Source organism: Coenobita brevimanus, chromosome 101, assembly GCF_032717465.1.
Source record: "Coenobita brevimanus isolate Jiangsu-jjx chromosome 101, ASM3271746v2, whole genome shotgun sequence".
Classification (NCBI taxonomy): domain Eukaryota; kingdom Metazoa; phylum Arthropoda; class Malacostraca; order Decapoda; family Coenobitidae; genus Coenobita; species Coenobita brevimanus.
Genome location: NC_137054.1, coordinates 45,800,795 through 45,822,394, shown reverse-complemented (window position 1 = coordinate 45,822,394; position 21,600 = coordinate 45,800,795). Strand labels below are relative to the sequence as shown.

The window sequence follows — 21,600 nt, the reverse complement described above, 5'->3', positions numbered from 1 at the left end:
GTGTGTTCTGTCTTTTCGTAAGCAGTCATCTTATCATTTAGCTTTGAACTTTTCACATGTATCCCAAGTTCTGTTCAGCATTTTGCAGCTGATATCATTCTGCACTTTTCCATTTACTTACAAAAGTGCTCTGGGCAAATCATGCATGCAAAAGCTCTGATGGGAACATTTTTGAGGCTACTGTGTGCCTTACTTTTAGCTAAAATGATTCATCTGACTGGGGTGGACATGGCTTCAGAATTCCTATCGTTTGCTCATCAAAATGCTGATCTTCCTATCGTTGTTAATTTTGCCCATTATTATTAGTGAACTTGTCTCGACACTTCCGTTAATTGCTAATGCCATGTCCTGAAAGTCTGTCTTCACTGAAATTTCACAAGAATTCACTTTCAACCTGCCCACTTGTCACATTTTCTCGTGCTACACGTGGACGGTATCTTGTGTAACAGCTTGGGTCTTGCAACTTTAGCTTCCTTTAACTACAGTGTTTCATAAACAACTGAGTAGTCTTGTCTTAATCTGTCATGTTCAGCATAGGGTAATACATGCAAAAAATCATCTATTATGAAAAATATTCGGCCATATGAATGATGCCAGATATTGTCTGAATGACTTTACAGATATATAAGATGGTCTCTTAAGGAAAGCGAATGATATCACTGAAATAGAGGCCTACTTGATATTCCCTTTACATGCATGACGTTCGTTTCAATTACATCTCTTATGTTTTCTTTTTTTTTTGTTTTTTGTTTCCGGTGAGGATCGTGTCTCCATTGAAGCTGTTCCCATTTCCAGCATTTCTTTAGTTCTCAGACAGGCTCATTTGAGCTTTATTATTCCTCTTGGTCCCGAAACTGCCCTTTAATTTTGATCCTCTTCTTAGTACAACATATTTCTCCAGTGTAATTATAGCCCAAGTTTCCCTACAGTCTGCTGCTTGTTACCTGTTTGAAATTATTCCATTTCCACTTTTGGTAAAGGGGTCCCTTCCCGATGCCTGACTTTCTGCAAAGATTTTTTTTTTTCTTAACCCTCAAGACCATGTTTATGCCTTACGATGACTACACTGCCATGGATACATGTACTTTCTTTGCTTCATTCTCTCCACACGTGTGCTTTTTTTTTTTTTTTTTTTTTTTTTTTTGTATTCTTTTCGTGCGTCTGACTTTGAGTATAAACTTGACAGCCCGTTCCCAAAAGCCCAGCAGTCTTCATACGTTTCGTACATTTTGATAAGTCATCAATTTGAAGCTAATATCCACTGCCCATATTGTATGCATGCAAGGGTTGTCGTACTCATGGCTGAAGTAGTTGTGTTCTTCCTCAATGATATTGTGGAAAATCAATAAACTCAATGACAGTGAAATTCAGGTAAATTGTCCCCTCCCCCTGCTTTGCATCGAATTCGCGTCGTTTCAGGTACTAGACCATTTTTATAAGTAACTGACTGTTGTCTGTTATGAAGTTTCTTCTGTATGTTATGTATTGTGCCTTCAAGCCCAAGTTCACTTTTGTTTCCTGTGTATTTGATCTTTTGTGGTCATGTCCAACATTTTACTTAGTATCGTGCTGTTCCACCACAGTCACAGCTGTCTGTTCATTATTGTACAGCTCAGTCTGTGTCATTGTTTGCCCTCTCTGCTCATTATCATCATGCACTTAGGGTTAATCATTACGAGATTTTTGAAACGTGGTAAATTTCATTATTTACCCCTTTACCTGGATTATTTGTCTCAGTACTTTGGTATCCTTCCAGTCTTCGTCATTCGTTCATCAGTGATTCTGAAGTTCTGAAAATCTCACTGCGTGTGCATGGCTACCGAACATCTGTTAATCCAACGTCTGCATTCCAGTACTAGCTCTCCCAAAAATTGCAACGAGTATTAGTGCGATGATATTTCTCACCTCCTTGAGGCCCACCTTTATGAGAACCATGTGATAGCAGGATTTCTGAAAATATGTACTTGTATAATACTATGCTTCCAAAACTCCATCTTATTTCCATTTCTGCATTAATTGCTCCTTACATTACAGCTTTTTTTTTTTATTTGTTTTTTTAATGCGAGGAAGAAGGAACCAAAGGCCATGGACCCGCAGTAACAGTTCCCTCCAAGAGAAAAACAAAATACAATAGAGAGTCAAATTCAAGATCCGATCATTTTGAGATGCCTGGACACACTGCGTTTGAAAGACTGGAGATCATAGGCAGCAGGATATACAGACAAAGGGAGACAGTTCCAGAGCTGACCTGTTGCATAAATGAAAGACTGGGAGTAACGGTTAACTCTTGCATTACAGAGTTGGACAGAAAAGGGATGAGAGTTTGCTGCCAGACGGGTGCTACGCGCCCGTCGTAGAGGTGGAGGAATGCAACCAGACAGTTCAGAGGAGCAGTGACCATTAAAGTAGCGATAGAAAAGAGATAAAGATGCAACAGTGCGGCGAAGAGACAGAGGTTGAAGGGAGTCAGTAAGAGGAGGAGAGTTGATGAGACGAAAAGCTTTGACGCCACCCTATTGAGAAGAGCTGTATGTGGGGAGCCTCCCCACACATCAGGGTTGTACTCCACACAGGGGTGGATAAAACCCCTGTATAGAGTCACCAATTGTGCAGGGGTAAAGAAAGAGCGGAGTCGGCTTAGCACACCCAATCTCTTGGAAGCAGATTTTACAAGAGATGTAATATGATCTTTCCAAGATAAGTCCCGAGTAAATGAAACCCCAAGCATGTTCAAGGATGATGCAGGATTAAGCTGAATATTATTAAACATTAGTGGGTATACCTGTGGAAGATTTTGTCGGGTTGATAGGTGTAAGAACTGAGTCTTAGATGCATTAAAAACAACCATATTATATTTACCCCAGTCAGAGATACGAGCCAAGTCAGACATTAGGTGTGCCATAGCCTCATCCCTTGTTTGTTGAAGTAACTGTTGAGATGGGCGTTGCAGGAACCGAATGGAAAGGTGAAGGGTGGAGTCATCAGCGCATGAGTGGATAGGGTTAGATGTACAGCTTAGAAGATCATTGATGAATAAAAGGAAGAGAGTTGGTGATAGGACAGAGCCCTGAGGAACACCACTGTTGATAGATCTAGAAGAACGATGGCCGTCTACAACAGCGGCTATAGAACGACCAGAAAGGAAGCTAGCGATGAAGGCACAGATAGAAGGATAGAAACCGTAGGAGGGCAGTTTGGAAATTATAGATTTATGCCAGACTCGATCGAAAGCCTTGGAGATGTCAAGTGCAATGGCAAATCTTTCGCCAAAGTCCCGAAAGGAGGATGACCAGGAGTCTGAAAGGTAGGTGAGAAGATCGCCAGTGGAGCGTCCCTGACGGAACCCGTACTGACGATCGGAAAGAAGGTTGTGATAGGAAAGATGCCTTAAAATTTTTCTATTGAGAATTGACTCGAAAACTTTTGAAATACAGGACGTTAAAGCAATTGGACGATAGTTGGAGGGTTGGGAGTGGTCACCCTTCTTTGGGAGTGGCTGAATGAGAGCAAACTTCCAGCGAGAAGGAAAGGTACAAGTTGACAGACAAAGGCGAAAGAGTTTGCCTAGGCAGGGTGTAAGCACAGAAGCACAGTTCTTGAGAACAACAGGAGGGACCCCATCAGGCCCATATGCCTTGTTAGTACTGAGGCCAGTGATGGCAGAAAATACATTAACTGGAGAAATTTTAATGTCAGCCATGAGGAAGTCAGAGGGGGGAAGTGATGGAGGAACAGCGCCGGAATCATCTAAGGTGGAATTGGAGGAGAAAGTCTGTGCGAAGAGATCTGCTTTATCAGTAGAAGAAATAGCTACAGAACCATCAGAGTAGAAAAGAGGAGGGAAGGATGATGAGGTAAAGTTGTTAGAAAGATTTTTGGCAAGGTCCCAGAAGGACCGGGAAGAATTCGAGTTGGAGAGTTGAGAGCATTTAGTATGTTTGAAATTATTTTTAGTTGAGCGAAGAACAGACTTAGCACGATTCCGGGCAGAAACGTAAAGATGATGTGATTCAGGGGTGGGTTGGCTCCGGTACCTTTTGTAGGCCCTCTCCTTGTTGCGGACAGCATTAGAACAAGTGTGATTAAACCAAGGCTTTCTTGCATTAGTCAAAGGATATGAGAAAGGAATTTATGCTTCCATGCCCGAGAGAATAACCTCCGTAATGCACAAGGTACACTCAGATGGCTCCCGGCCATGGAAGCAATAATCATTCCAGGGAAAATCAAAGAAGTACTGCCTGAGGGCCTCCCAGTCCGCGGCTCCAAAATGCCACAGACGACGTTTCCCTGGAGGGTCCACAGGCCGTACCGGAGTGATAAGACAGGTTAAGGTAATAAGGTTGTGATCAGAGGAGCCCAACGGAGAGAAAAGATTAACAGAGTAAGCAGAAGGATTAGTTGTGAGGCAGAGGTCAAGTATGTTGGAGCTCTTTCCAAGGTGGTCAGGGATACGGGTAGGGTGCTGTACAAGCTGCTCTAGGTCATTAAGGATAGAAAAGATGTAGGCTTGTTCACCAGGTGGATCCATGAAAGGAGAGGAGAGCCAGGCTTGTTCACCAGGTGGATCCATGAAAGGAGAGGAGAGCCAAAGGTGGTGGTGAACATTGAAATCTCCTAGAATGGAGATTTCAGAGAAAGGAGAAATGGATAGAATGTGTTCCATCGTAGAAGTAAGATAGTTGAAGAATTTTTGATAGTCAGTAGAATTAGGGGATAAGTAAACAGCACAGATATATTTAGTCAGAGAATGACAGGAAAGCCGAAGCTAGAGTGTAGAGAATTCAGAAGAATCGAGTTCAGGAACACGAGAGCAAGATAAGTCGTTGCGTATATATACACAACAGCCACCTTTGGCTTTGAAATGAGTATAGAGAAAGTAGGAGGATACAGAAAAGGGTTTGCTGTCAGTTGCCTCAGACGGCTGAGTCTCCGTTAGAAAAAGAAGGTGAGGTTTAGAGGAGGAGAGGTGGTGCTCAGCAGAGTGAAAGTTAGAGGAAAGGCCGCGAATGTTGCAGAAATGAAGAAGAAGAGAGTCAGACAGTGGTTCCAGGCACCTCGAGTCGTCACCGGGAGAGGGGCGTCATTATTGGCTTACTCGTTGTTTCTACTGTCATATTTATATTTCTTTATATGTGGTGGATTTTTCATCACACTTGTTAAAATAATTTTGCTTCTACGTCTTTGTTAAATGGTCTATAAATATGTTTATTACTTTTCTTTTTTCATTGTTAAAAGCATGAGAACAGCCCACATATTTGTAAACCGTTTGATGCAGGTAGTTTTTATTTCACTTGTTATATATTACCTCCGCCAACGTAGATGGAGGTTATGTATTCACCTATGTCTAAATGTCTGTTTGTCCAGACGATATTTCCAAAAGTTCTTAATGAATTTCAATGACATTTTGTGGAAGGGTGGGTCATGGGCCAAGGAAGAAATGATTAAATTTGGGGGCGGATCCGAATCTGGATGCGGAATTTCTCACACAATATCTCCAAAAGTTCTCAATGAATTTCAATGAAACATTGTGGGAAGCTGGGCCATGGGCCAAGAGAGAATTAATTGAACTTTGGGGTGGATCTAGATACGGATCCGCATCCTGTCTCCAAGGATCTGGATCCTTTTTAATGGCAATGGCATTAGTGGAGGTATACACCTGAGTGCTTTCTAGTTTACTAAGTTATCATTTCTTTGCCCAGTTTTTGCTGTTCAGTCCTGCATCTAACCATGAATGACTAGTTTTCCTTCTAATAATAATGTTCCTTGTAGGCAGATTCACGACTATAAGTGTTGTCCGATAAAATATCGGACCTGAGAAGTGCAAGTCATCAATCTTATCTTCTAATAACTACATTTCACGATCACCATTCTGTACAGTTTCAATAAACGACACCACTGATTTGGTCAATGTCATCAGGTTATATTCACAGCTTTTGGCTAGCGGGGTGGCAGTTTTACCCAAAGTATGACCCTTTTTAATTATGGAGACACAATTGTTAAGCAGTGTGCAGTCAGTCTGCACTGTCTGATACTGGTATGGGGAAGATATTTAACTATTTCTTACATTATTAGTCATAAAGAAACAGAAATTGGAATAACAGAATGATAATCCTTCCATTATATTTAACATAAATCTCTTCCTAGAGTTCACCTATTAACTCATGGGAAGTTTGGTTAAGCAGCAAGAGGATGCATCAGTAATTAAAACATTACAAGTTCATGGAGAAACTTACCTTGTCAATATTAAAGCCAAGGGTCGTACATTTGTCAAAGTAGTTATCCTGTGTTTTTGTGGAGTTATTTGAGATTAAAAACACATTTTTCCCCATGGCTTTGAGTCTGTTTACAACCTCACTCGCCCCTGGTATGACATCCATTCCTTCTGCTCCTTGCCATAGCACACCTGGAAGAAATACACGTCATACTGAGTACATAAACTGCACGAAACTGAAGTTATTTATAACCTACCACTTGCTTATTAGATGCCGCAATATCAACTGAGTTCAACAGCTTTGATTCGGCGGCAGTCTGTATTATTTACTGCAGATATATACTGCTTACTGTATGTATTGTTTATCTGTTCTTATAACTCGCAGAATCCATAGTATACTTTTTAACCCACCGCGTGCCAGTGCCGTTTTAAAACGGTCTGACATAATTCTGCGGCCAGTGCTAGTGCCGTTCTAAAAAGGTCTAACATAATTCCGTGGCCAGTGCCAGTGCCGTTTTAAAATGGTTTAAAATAAAAAACTTCACTGTGACTGCATTTTTCACGATTCACGTGTAAAAATGGGCAGGCATGTAAGGTAACTGTTCCTCTACCATCCCCCAGGCTGTCAAGGCCATACACTCACTTGCCCCCCCCCTCACACTCGCTCTGCCTCACTCTGCCTGTGTGCCTCACCCAGTGCTGTACACTCGCCCAAATAAGTGATGATTTGATTTCTTTAAGTTTCAGACAAACTTCTTGGGTCTGGCAACGTTCACTTCATTGGGAGCTAGGAGACGGAAACAGTCATTGCCTGCCCTGCAAACATTATTTATGGTGCAAAAGAAAACTAATCTTGCAAAAGTATTAGTCAAGTTTAACGTTTATTTGTTTTAGGTCTGTCTATCTATCTATCTATTACCAGATGCCTCAATACCGTTCATGGGTGGCCACAAACATATCGCCTCTGTGTCGCCCTGTCCCCCGCCATTTCACTGCCCTGCTCCCAACACACACCACCCTCTCTCATATACCTCTACACCCCATCCCTCCATCTCATCCTCAGCCTCCCCCTCCCTCTCCTCCCCTCCACCTCACTCATATACACTCTCTTCGTCAGTCTTTCACCCTCCATCCTCCCCACATGGCCAAACCACCTCAGTGCATTCCTCCTAACACTTCCTATTACATCCACTTTCACACCACAACGCTCCTTTATATCCTCATTTGTCAGCCTGTCTCTCCATGTGACTCCACAGGCTCCTCTTAAATAAATCATTTCCACTGCTTTCACTCTTGACTTGTGCCCTTCCAACAACGTCCAAGCTTCACTTCCATACGTTAGAGTTGGTATCACAATACTGTCATGTAGTAACTTTTTCACTTCCATGCTCACTTCCCTGTTTCTTATCACTGCTTTCAAAGAACCAGCAACCTTTCTTCCCTGCTGTACCCTTTCAAGCACTTCACCCTCTAAACCTCCATCCTTACTCATCACACTACCCAAGTACTTAAACGTACTCAAATTTTCCATTTCCTCACCATCGAACCTCACTGTACATTCACTGACTTCATCCCTCTCAAAGACTATTACTTTACTCTTCCCTACATTCACCTTTAGATTCAGTTTCTTGCACACTCTCCCAAACTCATGCACCAAGCCTTGCAGCACACCTTCATCTTCACTCAACAACACAGTATCATCTGCAAACAACAGTACAGGGAGTTTCCAAACACTACCCTCTCTCACCAGGGCCACTCCAACATCCACTACCCTACCTCTTTCATTACCCCATCCATGTACAGATTGAACAACCATGGAGACATGACACATCCCTGTTTCAACCCAACCTTCAAAGAGAAAAATTCACTCAGTTCACTATCCACACACAGTGCAGCCTTAGCACCATCATACATACTCTTCACAGCATTCAACAACTTCCCATCTACTCCATCTGATCTACACAACCTCTTCCCTTCCTAAAGCCTCCCTGTTCTTCTCCAACTAATTCCTCTGTTATTTCCCTAACTCTGTCAATAAGTGTCCTACCATACACTATTCCTATTATACTAAGAAGACAAATGCCCCTATGATTACCACACACTTCTTTTTCCCCTTTTCCTTTGTACAAGGGAATAATTATATCTGACTTCCAATCCTCCGGGACTCTACCTTCCTCTCAGGCAAATCTGCACATCTTCCACATCCATTCTACTACTATCTCTCCTCCATGCTTCAACATTTCACCACACACTCCATCAATTCCTGGGGCTTTTCCCAGTTTGACTTTCTTCATTGCTTCCACAACTTCTATCCTACCGATTTCTTCCTGTCTTCTCACCTCCCTCCTTCTCCCAGCCATTCCCCAGCCACTTATACTCGCATTACTTCCATCCTCTATGTTCAACAATTCCTTAAATTGTTCTCTCCATCTGCTCACTTTTTCTCCCTTCTCCACTAGTAATCTACCATTTTTATCTTTCACTCCCCTGCTAACTTCTCGTCCACCCTGTCTTACTCTCTTCACCTCTTTCCAGAACATTTTCTTACAGTCCCTCCACTTTGCACTCAAATTCCTTCCAAACTCCTCATCCCCTATCTTCTTATTCTCTCTTACTAATCTTTTTACCTCTTTCTTTCTATATATAACTCACTCCTCTGCCTCTCATTTCTTCCACGCCCCTATTTCTCATGCATTCATTGTATGCTTTCTTCTTTTGTGCTACAGCCTGTCTCACCTCTTCATTCCACCACACTGTTCCTTGCACTCCCCTCCATCTTCTCTTCATCCCACACACCACAGCACATGCTGCACATATTTCTTCTGTGAATATCCTGCACACACATTCCACGTCCCTCATCTGCTCCAATTCATATTTACCCAATCGTTCCTCCACTTCTCTCTTATATTCTGCCTTTTTCTCATCCTCTTGTAATCTTTCCACTCTCCTTGCAACTACTCCTTCCCGTCCTTCCCTTCTTCTCTTGGGTCTTGATTCTGGCCATCACCAAGTAGTGGTCAGAAAGTCCACTCCCCCAACCTCTATAGGCTCTTGCACCCATTACACATCTTCGCATCTTTTCATCCACACACACATAATCAATCATTGCCTTCCTTTCATTCAGTTCACCACCCACCCTTCTCATCACTCGCCATGTGTGCCTGTGGATCGTTTTATGCCTGAAGAGGGTATTGGTTATCACCAACCCACTCACAGCACAAATGTCCACTAACGTTCTACCATTCTCATCTATCTCAGCAGGCACACCCCACTCACCAACTATTCCATCCACCTTCACATTCCCTACTTTTCCATTCATATCACCAATCAAAAACACTCTTTCATTCCTTCCAAACTTTTCCATGCACACTTCCACATTTGTCCAGAACTCTTCTCTCACTCTGCTTGCACGATCTTGCGTTGGTGTATACATGCACACAATCGCCCACATTTGTATTCCAACTTTCAATCTTACCCACACAATCCTTGACCCAACTGATCCATACTCTTATGTTCTTCCATCTTTTTACTCACAACTATACACACTTCTTTTGCTCTCTCATTCTCACCTACTGCACATATACCCCATCCATACTCCCATTCTCTCACACTCGCCATATAGTTTCAGTTACTCCACATACATCAACTTTCGCACCCTCAAGCACCTGGACAATCTCTCTTTCACCTCATCATTTGCAATTAAGTGAAAAAGCGACATTTGGCACGTTTCCACTCGTCGTCACGATTCATAGTAGCAGAGTTAGCAATGTAGCATTATCACGCTAAATTTATTAATTTTAAAAGCTGTTTTAAAAGCTATTCAACTGGTAAAAATTTAAATATTTTCTGTATATCTGGTATTCTTTTAAAGTCCTGTCAAGCGTTTTTTTCCTTAATCTCTCTTGGTCTGGCAGATTTTTACCACTATTGAGACAATCGAGCGGATTTCTATAACTTCTTTGGCAATACTGCACGCCAGCCAGCCAGCCAGGCCTAAAGTAACGTCAGTCATCATCAGGCAACGGACTGGAGTAGATCCTTCAGCTTTTGTCATGATGTTCCCCGCCCCTCCCTTTTTTAATACAATCTTTTTCTTCTAAGTTCTCTTCAGTGTTGCATGCTTGCTTTTGACTCGCCCTCTCCGCCTTTAGTTCTTTCATGGAACTGCCCTACATATTTTGTTACATGCTGGAATTTCATCGTGAATAAAAATGACCAATTATCCCCCAGTAATTGCACTGGTTTCACTAACTTCATTGAATATCGGCAGATTAATTTGCTTCTTGATAACAACACAAATGGTTAGGGGCTGTTGTTAGGCACATTCAATAATTTGTCAGTCTTGGTTTTGTGCTACGAGGGGCTCCGTTTGGCAAATTTTCTATGTTCTACCTCTATATCGCTTATCTGTGCGTTAACTGTCTTCTTATTGTTAAGCTGCCCGGATATCTGTCTTCCTGGAATATTTGCTGAATAATGAGCAACAGTGTTGCTAACCAGTGACAACCAAAATTCCCCACAGCTCCAGGCTAAAATTCCCCAGAATTCCCCATTCAGCATTAATATATTATAATCTCTAATTATTATTGTACAGGTTCAGTCTAATAGACAGAATATTGTAAACATATTAAGAAGAAATAGTTATTCACAACTGATTGATTAAAATACAGGGTTTTTTTTAATTGTGTATCCTATTATTTTGAGGGAAACAAATACAGTGGCTATAGAAGTAATCTACTTTTTGACTTATGACGAACATTAAGCATACAGTATCAACAGTATGCTCGTGGGTAGTGTTACACTTTACTTATGAATGGTAGAAACAATATCACCCATTTTGCTTCTGTGTTAGCCTTGGAATATGCAATATACGAAACAGATATAGATTATGCTTCATCACAGTATCCTTGAAATAGGAAGAAAAACAATACACGGACTAACATCACTCAAATTACTCTTTAGTTAACTTAGGGTATGTCTAATTTCTTTTTCTGTACAGTTACTTCTGTACATGAAAAATAATAATGGGTACGGTTTGTGGAAGGCATCATTATCATTATTAACACAGCTGAAATTAGGATATTTATATACAACCTATTTCAATTTCTACAGCTCAGTTTATGGGTTACGTATCCTGTCATTGGCAAAAACAAATCCTCAAACTGAAAGCCGATTTCCCCATTTCCCCATTTGTACCCCGAATTCCCTAAATCTGGGGATAATTCCCCATGGTTGGCAACACTGGTCAGCAATACTCTGCACCGACAAGCTGTAGTAACGTGTTGACCATCCACCTAGTGCCTAGCCTCACTGGTTTTCCCGCGTAAGTATAATCCCGCATAGAGAATTAAATGTGGATAATTATATGCGTTTAGATGTTTATTTTTCTGATTTGATGGCACTGGTGAGTTCAACATTACCATTTTCTGTGGGTTTTATGTTATGGGACATTTTCCCACCAGTATTGTTAATTTAGATTGTATAATAAGTATTACGAGAGTTTCTCCACATTTTAACTCGGAAACCGTTGAGCAATTGGGCGTGCATTTCACATTCTTTCGTACTGCTAAGCCTCAAATTTATTATATTATGGTTTCCTCCTCCGTAACGCGAGATACACGCGATAAAAACTCTAATATATTGCTTTTTGGAGCTATTTACCTAACTACTGCTTTTTCCGGTGTGCATTTTTCAAAATATAACTACAGTCGGCCGTGGCAGTTGCTAGAACCACTTTCTGAACGAAAAGTTCTGGGAATCGAGTCATCACTTATTTGGGCGAGTGTACATAGTGAAGGCATTTTGTAAATATTTTCATGTAAGTGTAAGTTGTAAATATTCTCTTGTAAGTGTAAGGACTATATAGTGGTCAAGTTGTAGATACCTTCTTGTAAGTGCCAGGACTGTACATAATGAAGTCAGGTTGTACCTACCTTCAATTAAGTGTAAGATAATGCACTCACAGTGGGAAAGACACGCAAATTGTGATAGATGCTGAAGTAATAAGTAGTCAGAAAAGTGTACTGAACATTGCTATACCTTCCCAGCATAAATGCCTGAGTATACTTTACATAGAAAACGACTTTCTCTCACGTACGTGGTGAGCGTGAGAGACCGGTGTAGCGAGCTACATTGTCCCCCCTAAGTTCAGAGTCCCCCCTGCTATGCGCATGCGCCATTGGCTTGCACAAGCGCCGTCGGCCGCCAGATATATGCCAGACGTACGAATCATTCACACTCTGACTCTGAGGAGAGAACAACTCGTAGCTGGTTATTTCGTCTCTCAATGAATTCGGAATAGGGCATTTCACCCACGATAGTCTCGACTGAAATGCAGTGTTAAGTCTCTTATAGCCTTGGTGGCATATGTAGGTTCTTTTTCTTCCCTGCCATAATATACGATGAGTCGAATTCGTCGGGCCAAATTCATGAAGGGACGAATCCACTAAATTACCAGGCAGCGTCATATTATGAACAAAAGAAGAGTGTGTGATCAGCGTTGCTTTTCTTTTGGCTGTTACTAAGCCCTTTGAAGTTGTTTATTCGTATAGCCTACTCAGATTAACAAGATGGATATTGCTTCTAGTGGGAGGTAAGTTCTATGTTGTTTAATTAACTGCTTACTGGGGCCATTTTTTTTTCTGTTGGTACTTACGAATATCATGGAATGCTGGACATGCAGATATGATTTTCTGGTATTCTTTTACAAGTTGCCAATATGCGGTTCAGAGATATTACCACCATAAACGCATAGTATGATACCTAACTGTAAGGTAAGCATTCCACCGCAGCACGTTGGGTTAGGTTAGGTGCAGAAAAATGTACTGCACAACCTGGGGGGTGTATTGGCAACTTGTGAAAATTTACCTTTTCTTTCATGTACAATATTACTTGAAGTGGCTGGTGTTGAAAAGTGCTACACAGAAGATAAAGCCTTTCCCATTCACACATACTAAAGTTTCTGCCTGTGCCTCAATTCATCGTAGCCTAAGTTATGTTGAATGATGTGCAATAATTTTAATTTCACGTTATTCAGGCCTGGCCAGTGAAACTTTGATTATTTATTGTGTAGGGTATGATGTCAAGTACAGGAGGAAGAAATACGTACAGTGCATAAAGTAGTATTTAGGTAGGGTGTTTTTTTTTTTTTTCAGGTTTTTATGGTTGGTTTTCTTGTTGAAAATTATTTAGGATATTCCTATGTATGTTTTGATGCGAAAATATGCAAGAATGACCTGAAAACACTATCAAAATAAGGAGGGGTACTGTACATAGAGTAGTGTTTAGGTAGGGTGTTTTATGGTTTTCAATGGTTTTTATACATGGTTTTCTTGGTGTTGAAAATTATTTAGGATATTCCTATGTATGGTTTTATGCCAAAATATTCCAGAATGACCTGAAAACACTAGGTACGAAAATAAAGATGGGTACTGTACATACATTAGTGTTCAGGTAGGGTGTTTTTTGGCTATCAGTGGTTTTCCTGCAGGGTTATCTTTGTGTTTACCATTACTTTTGATATGCCTATGTGTGTTTGGATGTCTAAATATGGCTGAATGACTGGAAAACACTGTCAGATTAAGCATAGGTAGTAAAGAAACATGTTTGGTATAGGTTGGAGGTGGGTATAGGTAGGGTCTGGGTGTGTTAGGGAATGGTGTTCATCATCCGGATGTTGCCGCCACCCGGATATGCCTTTGGCTCTACTGTGTCTGGATAACTGAGCGATTACTGTACTTGCATAAAAGTCTGGAAGCACTTTCATCAACTCCATTAATATGAAGCACGAACACAGTAGCATGGGTGCACTTAAAATTATTTTCAACAGTTCTGGTGCATAAATAATTTGCTCTCATGGAGCTTTAATCAGAGTACATCATACCATAAGCAAAACTGAATAATATTTATGATTTTGACTTCCAGGGCAAGTCCTTTACTATACTGGCCATAAAGATAGATGAAAAGGGGAAGTGATCAGAAGTCCTGAGGAAATGGCTCGTGTTCTCCAACTGTACCACCACAGATCCACTGGAGGCAACAGTGGATGGGTTGCAACTTTGCAGAAAGTCTCAATCCACTATTACTGGAGAGGAATGAACAGTGATGTCAAGCATTATGTCTTTATTATAATGTATTTAGTCTGTACATATGATACAGGAAGTATTTATTAAACCATCAACATTGTAGTTAGTTACCATCGCCACATTTCATATAAATTACTTTATGTCACTTGAAAGTATGTAACAGTAACATAATGGCTAATTTGTCATCTTTGGTTATCTCTTAACCTGATACTTTTGCCCTATTACCACTTTGTGTCTTATTAATATTCTTCCCTGGACACCCAAACTCTTCTGCTATTCAGTAAGACAGTCAGTTTCTTGCAGATTGCAGCGTGTGACAGGTGTCAACCGTTTACTCCCCTTAAGACACAGGCCCCTGAAATGAGACCCATAAAAGTAAAGGACCCACTGGAATTGGTGGGAGTAGATGTAATAGGTAAGGAATGGGATATATACATCTTCAGTGTGGCCCTTGATAAGTTATACTGTATATCTGTACAGTACTTCAGTCATCGAAAACAATGCATCTAGTGTTCATTCTTCTTTCTTTTTAAAATTAAACCTCGTATTCAGTGCATGAAAACTTTCATGTGGTCAGTTTTTTAAAGGTTAATGTATTTTATTCAATACTCGTTGAATATCTTCCCTCATTGCTTGCCTTGCTATCTGCAACAAGTAGCTTGTTTCTCACATTTGCGATTAATTAAGTTTCTCCCAATTGCCATTAAAAAAACAAAAAAAAAACAAAAAGCCAAATCCCATTTTGTCTGCATCCAGAATGTGGCCACAGTTAGTCCACGGCCTTTAATGGTAGGAGACCAACTTGCGCCCTAGTAGCGTCAACATAGAGATGGCCTAAGGTTTTTCTAAAATGTTGACGCTAATAGGGGCGTTGGTCGGTCTCCTACCCTTAAATGCTCAGGACTAAATGTAGCCAAGCCCCGGGCCCCTATGCTTCGATGTTGGCAAAATGGGATTTGGCTTTTGTTTCTTGTTTGTGTTTGTTTGTTTTATTATGTTCCAGGATAAACTCGTTTTAGATTGATTGAGTGTTTTAAGGTGCAGCCATCTGATTTTCACATGCTCCTAATACAAGTTTTCATGTAAAACACACACACACAAAAGAATCCCTCCAAAGTGACTAAGGAAAATCTCTTCCTTTGGGGAAAAGAAAAAGTAGATGCATGTTACAGAGAATGGTCATAATTATTTCTGAAAGTCCTTCCTGACCCCTCATTAGTCCTAGATAGTAGTTGAGAATAAACTGATGATTTGGCTTGTTTGGAGAAGGTATACATGTATGAGAACCTGAAGCAGGGTTCTGTAAAAAATGCACATGCATAAGGAACTCTGGAAGCAGTTGTGTTTTCAATGTAGGCTACTGGCATGAGGGACTATGAAACTTGGTTCATTTTCCATTTTTTTTATTGGCAACCCAATTTCTATAACAACCAAGAATGAGGGCAGTTTGAGACCTGAATTTCCTGCCCATTTGCTGCAATATTATGTGAGATCATTCCTTCAACTTTGGTATGTTATCCACCCCCCAAAAATTGTTTTCTTCATGTTGTTGTTAACTTAACTACCTATTGGATACGTTTGTGTGAAGCTACAGAATGTGGTGAATGTTTTTGGCATATCCAATAGAGCCAGGATTCCGGGGTCTTCAATGATGAGTGAATGGAAGCGTGGCCCATTGGACTGGGCAAATTTGGTCTGTCTTGACATTGCTGCTCCTCACCCTGCCCTAGGGTGGGAAAGGAGGTCTGGATGATGATGATGAATGATGACTACCTACAAGCCACCTCAAGTAGTCTTTTCAGTAGGCTATCAAGGATGAAGTCAGGATATGTTTGTCTTTAACAGTATCACTGTAAGTTTTTATGGACTCTATATCAGTAATCACACTTCAATCCACACGTGAATTTCAGGTCTGGGCAGTTTATGCTTTGTACTGTAGTACCTTTATAATTGGATTTTGTTGCTTATATGGCTTTCATGCAACCCCCCAAATTTTACTATTTAAGAATCCACATTATTCAGCAATGCTGAAAGGTCTTCCCAGACATTCTGGAATATTCATAGTTGACTGTACATGCTTTGTCTGTATGATTCAACTGCTTGCATGTTATGTATTTTTTATGTTCTATGGGAATGGTTTCGTCTTGCATTGCCTGCAGCCTCAGTAATGTCTAGTTGTGCCTACTAAACTTTAACCCAGGTCCTCTGCCAGCTACTGAGGAAGGACACAGATATGTTTTCACCTTTGTGGACTTCACCAAGTTTGTGGATTTCTTTCCACTTAAGGATAAAAAAAGCATGTGGGATTGCTAAGTGCATAAGGGCTTTTATCCATAGGTAATTTTTTTTAAAGAGTTTTTACTGTTAAATAATGCACTATATTGAACAGTATATTTTGAAATGAAAATCTTCACATGGGTTGATTGCTTTGTATGTTTCCCAGATGGGGTCCACCTTTGAGAATTTTGTCAGACCAGGGGCGTGAGTTCTGCGCCTCAGTATTTTTTTTCATTTTTTATTTTTTGTACTGTACCATGCTTCCAAAATTATAGAGAGCATTATGTATCTTTTGACATCCCCTCCGCTACTGAGCAAATATGCATATACTGTATTTATAACTGTTGATATAGGCTACCTCTTGGGAAATCATGTTACACTATAATAATTCAGTACATATTTCTCTAATAGCATTGCGAACGAAGTATGGTATATACTGTACTAACTCCACTGTCAGCGTCTTTAACATACACCGTTAAAACAACTCACTTCATTCTAACTTTTTCCTGCTTGCTTACTTACACACCCAAGCCTAATCTTTTACTGTACCTGCACGGTTGTAATTTGTGACATACACACAATCACCCACACTTGCATTCTCATTGTCATTCTTACTTATACAACCTGAGATCCACCTTTTCCATGTTCTCTTAACCCGCCTCGTCCCGACCACTTTCTCACCACTGGTACCCCCCAATCCCAACCATTTTTGGACCCAAATTTTTTTTGCTAAAACTTTCGCTTTTGGTCAGAAACAATGGTCAGTCACGAAGAAATTGTTCCCCGGGGTCCATAAGTGCCCTAAACAGGTATAACTTCGTCACACCTGGTACCGTGTTCTCTGTAGGTGGTCTGAGCCTCTAACGTTTTCTATGGTATTATAAGTCTGGGAAACCAATGAAAGTAAGTAGATATGTATTTATTACAAACATAAAAACATGTGATAAAAGAGTAAATTGGATTTTATACAAAAATGGAGCTGAAATAAGCATCGTACCATCGTGCGAAACGAGCAAAATCGGGCAGACTGGTCACGATGAATCGCTAACGTTCCTGAATCATGATACATATCATTTTTTCTACTTACATAATACATCTACAATAACATTATACCATTTTTATTGAACTGTTTTTACGTATTCACAGGCCTTTCGATAACATTTAGCGCAATGTTAGCGCTTATTTACGTTATGAGTGAACTCGCTGTGACTGTTGTTTCAACTCGTATTGTGTTTTTTGTACTTACATAATACTTTCCTAATAACATTATACACTTTTCAACTTTAGAGAACTGTTTTGAGATAGTTTCAGGCCTTACGTAAATATTTAGCGTAATAATAGTGCATAATAACACAGACGGTGAAGTCGCTGTTACTACTATTTCAACTTACAACCTATTTTTGTACTTATATAATAATTCTCCACTAACATTGCACATGTTTACACTTGATATAATTGATATCACATAATTTCAGACCTTACGATTCTACTGAGTGTCATATTATCGCGTACTTACACAGTGAGTGTCATCGCGATATCATTTGTTTCATCTTACACTAGTATTCAACTTATAAATTACCTTACTACTAACATTACAACAAATTCCACTTTATATAATTCCTATCACATACTTACTGACCAGAATGTTCTACTGAGCGTAATATTTTTGCAGACTTACACAGTGGGTGTACTCGTGACATCAATTATTACAACTTACACTATTTTTCAACTTATACGTTTTATTCATGCTAACATTACACCCGTTTCCACTTTATATTCTTGCTATCACATATTTACTGACCAGAGTGTTATACTGAGCATCATATTTTCGCAGATTTATACAGTGGGTGTAGTTTTCATATCACTTCGTTCAACTTACACTATTTCTCAACTTATACATTACTTTCCTGCAAACATTACACCCGTTTCAAGTTTATATAAGACTTGGCACATACTGACTGGCCTTACCATTATACTGAGCGTCATATCGCCATCCCACACAGTTTCAGTAGTGTAGGAAGTTATGGTACTCTCTGAAACATGGCTGAAGGCACAACGCAACATTGGTGGTGGTGGGGGAGGTGGAGAGCGGCGCCTTTCATCACTCGCACTTCTCTTCCCTCTCCCTTTTCCTTTACCCTTTCCCTTCCCTTTCCTTCCTTTCCTCACATCCTGGGGCTGTGTGGAGGAAGTTTGGGAATATTGTATGGCGAAAGACGTGCTGGGGAGTGGCTCCACCTCCTCTCCCCTAGGCCTACGTGCACCACGTGCTCGTGCTGCCTCCCTCACACCACTTTCCCTTTCACCCCGCACTCCCGCCACACCACTTTCCCTTTCACCCCTCGCTCCCGCCACACCACTTTCCCTTTCACCCCGCACTCCCACCACACCACTTTCGCCTTCCCCAGACAAAACACTAGGCCATACTTTATTTGCCTTCTCGCCCCACCTTCTGATCCTCAGGGTGAGATTTTTTCCTTCCCCAACCACGAGGCAACATCACGTCCTAAGCCGCCGTCATCGTCATCGTCCTCATCCTCGTCCTCATCAGAATCTCTCTCTAGTGGTTGGAGAGAGGTCCATGCAGGTGTTTTGGGTGCAGGCTGGCCTTCCCTTGCATTACAATACGTGACATACCGCTTTTTCTGGGGCGAAGGGACCTCCTCATCACTGCTTGTTATTTCCTCCTCAGGCTGCACATAATCTCGATCCACCACATCATCATCAAGTGGAGAATCACTATCTCCAGTGAAGGCATCCAGGGCGGATTCTATTTCGTCGTCTGAGAGACCTTTACGCGCCATGTCTGACCTGGGTCACTGCTAACAGGTGAGTGACCGAGACAAGGGCGAGTGCAGGTCACGCGGGGTCCGGGAAGCTGCCCGCCTGGCGGCAGGTAGGGGAGGCTTCGGTAGGTGGGCGAATTGAAAATCTCGTGCGAATTTTGAAAATTGTGGAAATTATGAACTTTGCAATTGCAGGACGTTGAAGTACGTCAACGGGATTGGCAGTGACAAAACGTGAGGACGTGGAAGTACGTCGACGGGACGCCGCGGGTTAAAATCATCCATCTCTAACATACAGCATTACATATGCCCTCCTTTGCCCTCTTATCTACTATGACACATATCCCCAAGTCCATACTCCCACTCTCACCGAGCCATCTGGTTTCTGTTAACTGGCATATATCCAGTTTTGCATCACCAACCACCTGAACAATCTCCCTTGCTTTTCTCTCATCATTTGCAGCTTTCACATTCCATGTCATCAGTACTGTGTCGCTTGTTTAATCCTTTTTCATCAATTGTAGGTGTGTATTCAAGGCATTTTTGTGGTATTATTTGTTTGTCAACATATATGTGGTTCGGTTATGTGGTGACCATCTACATTAATTACAGTAATTTATGCGGCCTACAGAAAAAACTTTCACATCACTCAGGGCTGAGTAACCAAAGGGTAGTTGTATATTAAGGCGATGGCAGATGCTGTTACTTTTTTTTGGGGGGCGGGGGGATAATTAGCATGGTAGGGTTGCAGTTACTGGGCATTACAGAAGTGCAGTATACTCGTGCCTTATATTGTATCATCATGGGAAACACATTCAGTGGTATGTTTCAAAGCTGTAACTTTATGAACTAATGCCCTTCTGTCATGCAGGTGATTGCAGAGTGGAAAGGCAGCCACCAAAGCTACAGTCTGAAGTCCACTTAGCTCCTGCACATTATGATCCAACAGTAGCAGCAAATGAAATATCTATTCCAGAAACATGGCTAAATGAAAACCATATTGACCATACTCAGAATTTACTTGGAAGAAGTTTCGCATCCATTTTTGGGTTCCACTCAACTGTCATTTTTGACAGTAAAAATTGTGGCCAAGTACGAGCTCCAAAAATAACTGGATACAAATTGTTAATGTACGCAGTTGTCATTGGGTAACTGTTAGTAACATTGGTTGTAGTCGTGACACTGTCAGTGTCGATAGTATGGTTTATGCTTTCATTGAACATGATGACAAGTTTAATAGCCGGACTGCTGCCTTGCTAAAGTCCAACAGTCCAATAATAACTGTGGATATTGTTCACATGAAACAACAGAAGGGAGCTTTAGACTGTGGCTTATATGCTGTTGCTACTGCGACGAGTCTTTGTTATGGAATCCCTCCTGAAACCCAAAATTATGTGCAGGAAAGTATGAGGAATCATTTACCTCATTGTTTTAGAGATGGTGTCTTGAAGCCATTTCCTGTAACAACACGCCCTATGGAATCCCTCCTGAAACCCAAAATTATGTGTAGGAAAGTATGAGGAATCATCTACCCCATTGTTTTAGAGATGGTGTCTTGAAGCCATTTCCTGTAACAACACGCCCTGTCATTCCGGAACCACATAGATATCAGTCTTTCATATTAAGTATTCACTGTCACTGCAGACTACCAAAGGTAGCCCATAGAGAGATGGTTCTGTGTGTTTTGTGTAACAATCTCATGTTGAGTGTGAAACTGTGCAGAAGCACTATATACTTTTTGTGTGCCAAACGTGTAAAATTTCTGTGATTGTTCTTAGTTTGTTATACATAGTATTTGGGGCAGATCTTGTAAATGCTTGAGGCATTTGATATGTTCCAAGAAGGGTGCAGGTTGAGAGGCATATTAGAAATCCAGATATGGACTGAGTTATGTGACAGCCAAGTCTGGTATGTCAACTTCTGGGCATGTTAAAGCATGGATTATGACGTAACTTTTTTTATATGGGAAACCAGTTGTCCAGAAAGTGTGTGGCTGAATGAAATATTTTTGATAATAATAGTGGAATGAACCTTATGATCCATACATGCTCCTTCAGTGTTACTGTTTGGAAAAAAACAAATCAAGTTTCAGTTAAATATTATGTTGTACAGCCAAAAGCAAAGGTTCTTCAATAAGCCATTGCCAGGATTTGGTATTGCTCCCCAAAACAGAGTATCGTTCCTTCTACTGTTGTTGTTTCATATAGTGTCACATAACAAACATAAACCTACAATATCTACA

At 40.9% G+C, this 21,600-nt stretch overlaps 1 protein-coding gene across 1 annotated transcript in view; it reads right to left on the bottom strand.

Moving 5' to 3' along the window:
- Nucleotides 1-9,366, bottom strand: part of LOC145415018 (glycerol-3-phosphate phosphatase-like) — a 319,700-nt gene extending 310,334 nt beyond the window's left edge. The window contains exons 1-2 of the mRNA XM_080284435.1: nucleotides 9,348-9,366; nucleotides 6,234-6,403 (exon numbers count right to left, since the gene is read on the bottom strand). Coding sequence (XP_080140561.1) covers nucleotides 6,234-6,403; nucleotides 9,348-9,366 — 189 coding nt within the window. The remainder of the gene's footprint in view (nucleotides 1-6,233; nucleotides 6,404-9,347) is intronic.
- Nucleotides 9,367-21,600: the final 12,234 nt, after the last annotated feature.